The 9,397-nt window shown below is 42.0% G+C and overlaps 1 protein-coding gene across 11 annotated transcripts in view; it reads left to right on the forward strand.

Moving 5' to 3' along the window:
* LOC105214632 (mucin-4) overlaps positions 1-9,037 on the forward strand; it is a 33,933-nt gene extending 24,896 nt beyond the window's left edge. For all 11 annotated transcript variants that reach the window (XM_054231007.1, XM_011188163.3, XM_011188158.3 and 8 more), the window contains exons 3-5: positions 3,880-4,102; positions 4,560-4,710; positions 4,763-9,037. In XM_054231007.1, coding sequence (XP_054086982.1) covers positions 3,885-4,102; positions 4,560-4,710; positions 4,763-9,010 — 4,617 coding nt within the window. In that variant the 5' untranslated portion in view covers positions 3,880-3,884 and the 3' untranslated portion in view covers positions 9,011-9,037. The remainder of the gene's footprint in view (positions 1-3,879; positions 4,103-4,559; positions 4,711-4,762) is intronic.
* Positions 9,038-9,397: the final 360 nt, after the last annotated feature.

The raw sequence follows: 9,397 nt of genomic DNA on the forward strand, positions 1-9,397 counted from the left end.
TTTCCACAAAGTATTGCAACGCCTCGTTGAGTTTTAGGTTTTTAACATAGGTTTGTGTGCTGAATACTTGTGTTCTTCCCATGTTTTATAATTCCAATTTATTTTCTAAAGAATGTCTATTAATTGCGGAAGTTATAGAGTTTATTGTTGAAGACATTGAAAGTCTTATTGCTCTTGTAGATTTCTGAGGTAATTATGTTATTTTTTAACGTTGACACTACCACTCCTTAGATTATTTGGAAAATTTTAAAATTATGTTTATTTACCGATCTGTGATCTATAGCATCCTTGACTTCTTGCAGTACTTCATACAGACCAATAATATTTACGAGTTCAAGAACCTTAGTACCCCAGGTCTTTGCTCTTTCTCTTCCTTGAGACCACACTAGAAAAGAGTTGCTGGGTTATCTCTGAAGTGAAACCACAGACATTACAGCTTTTTGACGATCTTGGCAACTAGTTGTATACATCTTATTGTAGATCTAGGAATCCAGCTGTTCTCAATTGGAACATTGAAAAAGATATATTAGAGGTATAGAAGCAGGTGGAAGGAGCATTCAAAATTGTGGTCAATATTGTGCTAGTTTAACGGACCAACTCATGAGTTTTGTGAGTAGATCAAGCTCACTTCTCTGAATAGTTTGAAATGTTAAGAGGGTAGTGCCATATGAAATGTTGAATTAAAGGTGCCATAATCATATTCATATAAAACAGCTGATTGAACCAAATTTAAGGTCAAATTTGTTTCCAATTTGTGATGCATTACCATAACAATAAGACCTTAACCATAACCGTACCTATCAATTGAATTTTGATTTTCCCTGTAACCTTACAAATTTGTTTGTTGCTTTTTTGAATTTTTTTTTATTATTTGATTTATTTGGCACTTACGAATTGAAAACAAAAACTACAAATACTGTAGAAAAATAGAGTCTTATTTTCAAAGAGTTGGTGATTTCAACCGCAAATATCATTGACTAAAAAGAAGTTCTTAATTATCACTTATTGAATGTAGTCTCCAGTCCTCAATGTTTTTATTGTAAAAACCAAAGGTAGCTCAAAAAAGTTTTTAAAAAAGCTTCAATTATGTATTTCTCGTTTCTAGAGAAAACTTGCAATCTAGATTCATTGACCATACCTTCACTATAAGTTGAACTCTATTAAACCTTCATTATTTCGAGTAGACCTTAGTCTAATCCTCTGCCTTACAGATTAAAAATTGTTTTTCGTAGTCTCTCAACCATTCCGAAGCTTTGCTATGTCGAAATGGTTCGAAAAATAGTAATTCAGAATCAACGGATGGATCAAAATACTCTCACCTGTACATTTCGGATATTGAAAGCATTATTACTGAATAGAAAATCAAGTGTATATGCTGAGAGCTTCTAATAAACACGCTAGTATTGGAAAGAACAAGTGAAGAAAGTTCTATTTTTCTTATGATTTCGAACTTCAACTTTGTATATATCGTATACAATACCTGCTGGTAGAAAAAATGAAACTTAAAAACGTTTTTAGACAGCCAAATTAATTGATCAATTAAAATTTTTATTCGAGAAACTCTTTTTTGCCTTTTATAATGCCGGCAACTCGATAACCGATCAGCTGTTATACATTTTTGTTTTTGCTTTTCATAAGAAGTTGGTAAGTTTCATCAGCTGATTAATATTTTTAGCAGCGACATCTACTGCAGCTTTTTTTATCAAAAAATTCTGCCAATCGCAGACAAAGAACGTATATCGTATGTCTTTGTCGCAGAGTTGCATTTGATTCTCAAGTCGATTAAAATTCAATTAAAAATAAATGTAGATTTTATTTTGTACGGTGAATCGTTCTTAATAAGCGGTCTCTGTTCGACGGTTAATTGATCCATTAGCTCCTGTCTAAAAACGCTATAAGCCCCTTATGTATTAGGTTAAACTTGATGCAACGAATTGACATGAAATTCCGAAGCGAAGAAATGACTATCCAGACTATGATAGACCGTACTAAAACCGCTTAGGCAGTTACCGCGCTAAATAAGAATAGATGCGAGAGATTAATAACGAAGTAATACCCAAGAAGAACTAGTAACTGGATTGCTATTTTGAAGTCAAAGAAGCGTTTAAACGCATTTAAGAGACACCACAAAGTCAATTGAACACATTCAGCTGAAACGATCCAGCATTTTCTTTTGCGGCACTGCTGTTAAATAAAGTAAGAACGCTTGGAGTATTAGTGGAATTTGTCTTGGAAACCCCATTAACATTAATACAAAGTGCAATTACATATACATACATGCATACAGATATTAAATGTATGTACAAATTACCTACATTATTTTTTGCAGCAATTACATAACATCAAAGCTTACAGAATTTAATAACCGGCAAGAAGTCTCTCGAAAAACAATTTCAATTGCGGCTAAGGCGCCTTGAATGCCACTCAAAATAAAAGCGCATCAAGTCCAAATGATGTGGTATAAGGTCCAATAAATGAACCGATCTACAACATAATTGTCTAAGTTAATAAAAGCGCGTTTTTTTATGAATGTGTATGTGAGCATGTATGCGTATGTGTGTGCATGTACGTAACAAAAACTATAATTTGCCAAGTGCAATTAAATGTTGTTAGGCACGATTAAAAATTATGAGCGCCATTTGAGATTTGAGTGCTTACGTAATAGCGGCATTTATTGAGTGTGTTTATTTTGCCCGCTCTAAATGCTAAGAGCTGTGAGTTGTGTTGAGTTACTGTTAATTGAGTACAAAGACAATTAGTAGCGCTCGAAAGATGGCGCTCAAATGATATTTCTTTGGAGTTATTTGATTTGTACTAAATAAATAATTTTAAAAAAAGACCATCAAAAATCATAAAAAATATTTTAAATTATTAAAAAAAAATGTTTAAAAGCAAGTTCTTTAGCAGCGCTCTTGCTTTCCGATCAGTGCCAAAAGGATTTCGCTACCGAGCAGGTTATGTATGTTAATCAGCGTTTACCGAGTTTGCAAGAGGCCCAGTGATCCAGTGCTAAGTACAATAGGAGCGCCGGCTCGTTTTCTGTCTAGAGAAATTTGCCCACTGTTGTCATTTCTTGTGAGATCATCCGCTCTGCAGTTCCCAGCGATTCCCGCCACCCATACGAGACTGATTGTGAAATAGCTTGACTCTGTTGATAATGATCTTAAAAACTCCTTGACAAAGTCAGCGAGCTCAGGGCCATAATTGCTGTTCTACTATAAAAGTATATACTCACCTCCCTGAAGGCGGCTAGACTTTGGAGCAGCTCCAAAGACACACAACACCACTGAGTTTGGTAACCTGAAACTAAGTTTAATGGAATATCCTTATAGAAGACTCTCCCTCTAACCTTCCCCTCACCTCTTCTCCAGCGGCTTCGTGGAGAAGTTCTTTCTCGTGGGAATGTGATTAGCGAAGAAGCGGTCAATATTGGACGCGGCGCCACAATCATCGATGTTTTCGGGTATACATTCGAAGTTTCAGAGAATTTGTGAATGTCTCAGCTTGGAACCCTTCAAAGACCTCCTTGAATCTTATATAAACTCATCTGCCAGCAATATCCGCAGATGGTAATGAGAGCAGCTCTTTAAAGACGTTCTAGCTTTCTATCTAGTGAAGTCGTTTTGAACGCCCTTCATCGGACAAAGACATTCGTATTTGTCTGTATTCTCCTGTTCATTATGGTTTCCATCTCTTGCCTCTTCTTAGTTACATCGCTCCAGTTATGTGCCCTGTATCTGTAATGACTCCAATGAACTTGGACATTATTTAAAATTTATTTAAGTATATAGATAACTAGCTTAATAATCTCATTGTTTTTAATAATATCTGTTTGAAACACTTTTTAAATATCAACTTAATTCTTCTATGTAATTCCAGCCATAATGTACCATCGACCGAAAATATTTGTACTTTGTCTGATTCTACTGCAAATTCGGCCCTACAGTAGTTTACCTACCATCAATCAACCTTTTCCCGATTCCCGGAATTATTTGAGTCCTCATGAGAAGCAAACACTTTTCAAGCCACCCGAGCTGGAGGAGACCATTGAAGAGGTGCAGAGAATCTTGTCGCAGGATCCTTCTTTGCCGCGCTTGACAAGGTAAGTGGAATGAGTTTTCAAACGCATGCGCAAATCCAAGTGGGATAGAGTTAATTTCTACGTCCAACACATACAGTAATATGGAAGATAAATGATAGTAGAATATAGTTCAGAAAGAAGTTTCGGACCTAGATTCATCGAAAAGAGAAATAGCAAATTAGTTTGGGTACTAGTTTTAAAGTCTCAATTCTCGAAATGTTTCTTTTGCCTTCGATATATTCATAGCCGATTGTTTGTTTTCCTTCATTTGAAGAGCATACAACAAATCCTCAAAGTTATGACAGTAACTTATTTTCTTAAATTCTTTCCTCTATAGTATTGTAACAGAAGTTATGTAGGGGTTAGATTGAGGAACTCTATGTAACTCAGTATATATAGTACAAGGAAGGTCCCCTATTTAAGCACAGTTTTTAATTGTTTCATAACTCCATTCACCACATTTTCATTTCTTTTCCAGAGGTGAGATTGAGGAGCTTTATGAGAAGGTGACACGTGAAGAATATCAGAAGAGTGTAGCAGCTGGAGATATGGGACGCGCGGACAGCATGCGCGCGCTCATGCTAGTCTTGCCATATAATACCGACAATAACACCGAGGAGAATATACAGGTAATCTTATTAGTTCCTACATCGCGTCGATTATAACGCTTCACCTTTCCAGGAACTCTACACACGTCCTCCAGTTACGAAAGTAATCGACGCCTATACACCACATCAACCTATCAAATTTCTCACGCCCGATCCCAGTGCACCGCTAAAGACAGAAACTGCACCAGCCGGCGATTTTGCAGCTACAACCTACAAGCCTGCGTATTCGTTGAAGACGCAGAAAGTGTTTGCTCCTAGTCCGACAACATATCATCCACCACCACCAGCACCGGTCATGTTCAAGATGACACAGCAAGCACCAAGCGGCTTTCAACCGGTTACGAATAGCATAAACGATGGTGATTATATCGCGAATGTCGAGCGTAATCCCACACCAAAGCCGGCGCAACGTTATAGTAGCCACTATAATGCTAAGACTGCCGAGTTTCTCAAACAACGTAAGCCAGTGAAACAAGAGACGTCTACCGTGCGACCGGTTGCGGATGTTTTGGAGAGTTTAGGTATTGTTGGGCAGACACAATCACGTAATCGTGTCAGCATCGATGATTACTATGCGGCGGAGAGTGCGCCACAACCGGTAATATCGACTTATGTGCCGCAGACAGTAAGTCTTACGGACCTGAAAGGATTGCAAGGCTACAATATTTCACCGAAGATCCGGCCTGATGCTTACTCGAGCTTCAAACCGTTAAACATTGGTGAGGAGATACGCGTCAAACCTGAAGTCGAAGGTTACCTCACACGTTTTGGGATTGTTGGTGGACGCAAAAAGAAGGACTTGAAGAAGGGAAATAATCTGAAGAGTCACAGCGCTGAGTTAACAGTTGGGGAAAGCGAAATTTCTACAGCTAAGGTGCCAAGACGTGGCACTGCCGCTGGTGCGAACAGTGAGCTCGAAAAGCTACTCGAAAATTTGCAAGAACTAGAGCGTTTAAATGTCAATCCAAAAGTGTTAGGTCCCACCACAACTATACGCCCAACAACCAGCAGTACTACGACTACCACCACCACGCCGGCGCCCACAACACCAAATTTAATAACAAACGGCGCACCCATGTTGATCGAACCGAAGAAGCCGCGTAGGCGCATAGACCCAAATATCGACATCAATTTCGCCAATTCGGGCAACCATCAAACAGAAGCGCCAAACTCTGATCAACTCAGCAAATTGCTCGAAAATCTACAGGAATTGGAAAAGTTACGCATTAATCCAGATAATGTGTTGAAAACAGTCGTGCCAGCGACAAATGCTGCTCGCACAGGACAGGTTCAATATGCGACGCCCACGCCGCGTACACAGAATTTGTTGAACCGCTTTAATGAGCTCGCGCCGCAGACCACACCACCTACACGCAGCTCGGCACAAGCAGATGCCGCACAGTTGCAGGAAGTCCTGCGACAACTGCAGACATTTGAGCAGTTAAATGCGCGCACCACCACAAAGAAACCAAAAGCACAACCTGCACGTGCCGGTGGTGGTTTACTAGCAGGGTTGGGTGGTTTTGGAGGCGCTTTGGCGCCCACAGATGTCTTTAATTTACAGAAACTGCTTACGGATGATCGAGAGCTTGAGCGCTTGTATGAACAGGCGCGCGCTAGACAGACTGGGCGCACCGTGACGACAACTACAACACCGAAACCAACAACTACGACTACACAGCGCACCTTGATATTCGGCGATTTAGATGATGCTGATTTGCAGCGTCTGTTTGAGCAAGCGCGTGCGCGGACAAGTACCACACCAGCAGCTACTACCACAACTACAACAACTACAAGCAAACCGCGTACGCCGGCGCCCAGTTATCGCGAGTTTGAGCAACTGCAAAAGTACTTTGCGGAGCTGGAACGCACGCGTACTAGCACAAGCACAACATCTACGACGACCACGAGTACAACAACGCCAGCGCCTACAACGACAACAACACCATCTACAACAACAACCACGACGACGACGACAACACTGCCGCCTACAACAACCACAACCACTACAACGGCGGCACCAGTTGTTAGCTCGTTAGATTTAGCGCAGCGCATCACCAACAGTCTTGGCGCGCAGAAACCAAAAAAAGTGGAGTCCAACAACGATCAATTGCAAGAGCTCATCAATCGTGTACAGCAGCTGGAACGTTTGAATGCCAAGAATGAGAAGAACATACGCGCAACAACAACAGATACACCCATACCATTTGTTGGTTTCACCACACGTAAGGTAAACGCGCCCAGCGCCGGTAAGTACAACGATCAACGCGCGCCTTCGAATGATTTCGCGCACTTGCAAGAGCTCTACCAGCATGTTGCGGGCGCTGAGCAAGACGCATTTGGACGCATTGAAATATCCACTGCTGCCACGGCGGCGAAGCCTTCTGCCAAGCGCACGCAGAAATTCGCACAGAAGATCATTGACATTACGAATGACACCGGTTCGGGTAGCAGTCTGCAGGAGGTCGAGCCCAATGACTTTGTGCAACTGCAGAAGCTGCTGAGTAAAGTGAAAGAGCTGGAGCGCGTGAAGATACACGGCGTACATGGTATTGTGCAGCCAGCGACGCCGGCGCCGACTGTCGGTAGCTATACGCGCGATTTCACCGATTTAACCAATCTCGTAACATCCGCATCGGTACACACACCCACGGTACATAATTCAAATGGCGCGCACATCATTTACCCCGAAAAAACGCATGAGTATAAACCATTCGAGGACATATTGAAGCCCGACTATCGGGAGCCGACTGATACGAAATCTCATGTGGGTAAGAAAGCCGGTGCTGTGTTGGAACCGACATCTAGCGAAGAATTGCGCGAATTGGCTATGGCAGCGCCAGCGAATCCCAAAGGTTCCTCGTATGATAAAGATTTTGAACAATACCAGGAGTTCTTCAAGCAGCTAGAGGATGAGGAACGTAATTCGTACAAGAATATGCAGCCGCCTATGATCTATAAGACTGTGACTAAGGAGCCACCACGTTTCGTTGTTGCACATAAACCGCATGAGGCGCATAAACAAAAGAACGGTAATGTACAACAAAAAGCCGATTTGGAGGAGCTGCAGAAGCTCTTGAGTAACGCACAGCAGCTTGAAAAGCTAGGCGTCACACTACCGACAGAGTTGTCAGATCAAATAGAGACGAAGCTTACTAAACATTCCAGCAATGAGAGAGTGGAAAAGCAGCTGGAGACAGTGACAGCGCAGCCGGTGCATATAGTCACTGCTGAAAGACCTAAACCTAACGAGGAGCTATACGACTTTAGTAGCCATTTAAGCACAGCTCCGAGTGCCGAGCATAAGCACACAAGCACTGGCTACGGCGCTGCAGCTCAGGAAACAACAAGTGCGGAAAATGATATACAAGAGTCTAGTGAAAAGGAAGCTTTCTTCTCGCTTACCACACCCAAATCGCTTGTACCGAAAGAGCCCAAAACCACCACATCCAGCGCCTTAGATCTGCCCGTTTTCAGCGCTACCAAGATTATTGAGGCCGCCATAAAGCGTGCTGCTAATAAAATAGGTGTCTCCACCGAGCAGACGTTGGGCTTCCAAAAACGTAGCGATACGGACATTTACGCTGACATGGATCCGGGTAGTATGGACGATTTAATGGGCGAATTTAGTGAGATGAACTATCAATTGGCTACGCCGGATGTCGCAGTCGTTGACGCTATTTCAAACAAACAGGAACCGGTTGGCGTGGAGCAAACTACAGCCGCTGCTGGCGCTGTCGACATCACACAAGATTTGCAAGAACTGCAGCGCTTGATTGGCAATTTACAGGAACTGCAACGGTTAAATCTCACCGTCTCATCGGAATTGCTGCGTCAAGCAGATGCCAAGTATTTGGAAACGTTGAAGAAACAGCAAACGCCTGCCGATGACACCACGAAGAACCGACGTCAAAGTGTAACACCGGCGGTAAGCGCGGCAACGAACGAAGCCGCCACGAGCACAACCCCCAGCGATACAGAACAGAGTGCGTCCGACGACGATGGAGATATATCGCCAGATCCCGTAGATATTGCAGCAGCCGATGATACCGACAGTGCAACAGCTGAGAAGGACTCTAGCGACAGCTCAACAACTACAGAAGAATCGCGCAACGGTTCACTCGCCGATCTGGAGGACTCCTTCGGTAGTTCAGATACGAACAAAGAGGAACCGAAGCCACCGAAGCGTAAAAATGGTTTCTATTTTCTAGCCGATTGGAATTCTTTTCTGGAAGTGGGCGATGGCGACGACCAGGTGATAGTGCGTCTGAGTCCGAAAATCGGTGATCCACGCCTCTTCATACCAGTCAAAATACCATAATTGGTGCGTTGCGTGGAGCTGTAGAGACTAAGTGCAAAAGCAGAAAGTATAACTTTTGTAAATATTTATTATAAATAATTATGTACGTAAGATATTATCAAGAGGTTAGCTTGATTTGAATGGGGTCGAGTGCTGAGGCTCGGTATTAAGAAATTTTTAATGTCATATTCTACGTTCCACGATTAAGGGCCTTAATGAACTGAGGAGACATGTGAAAAGCTCACACAGCTTTTTGATAAACTTTTCTATAATATATTATACAAAAGCTGGAATTTTAACTCACGATGAGTCAAAGATGAAGAGCAATAGAAACTTATACTACTGTCTTTAAGTGACCCAAGTCTTCGATGTGGGCGCAACTCTAACCTCAAGCCTGCCTATAAATCC

Source organism: Zeugodacus cucurbitae, chromosome 5, assembly GCF_028554725.1.
Source record: "Zeugodacus cucurbitae isolate PBARC_wt_2022May chromosome 5, idZeuCucr1.2, whole genome shotgun sequence".
In the NCBI taxonomy this organism is placed as follows: domain Eukaryota; kingdom Metazoa; phylum Arthropoda; class Insecta; order Diptera; family Tephritidae; genus Zeugodacus; species Zeugodacus cucurbitae.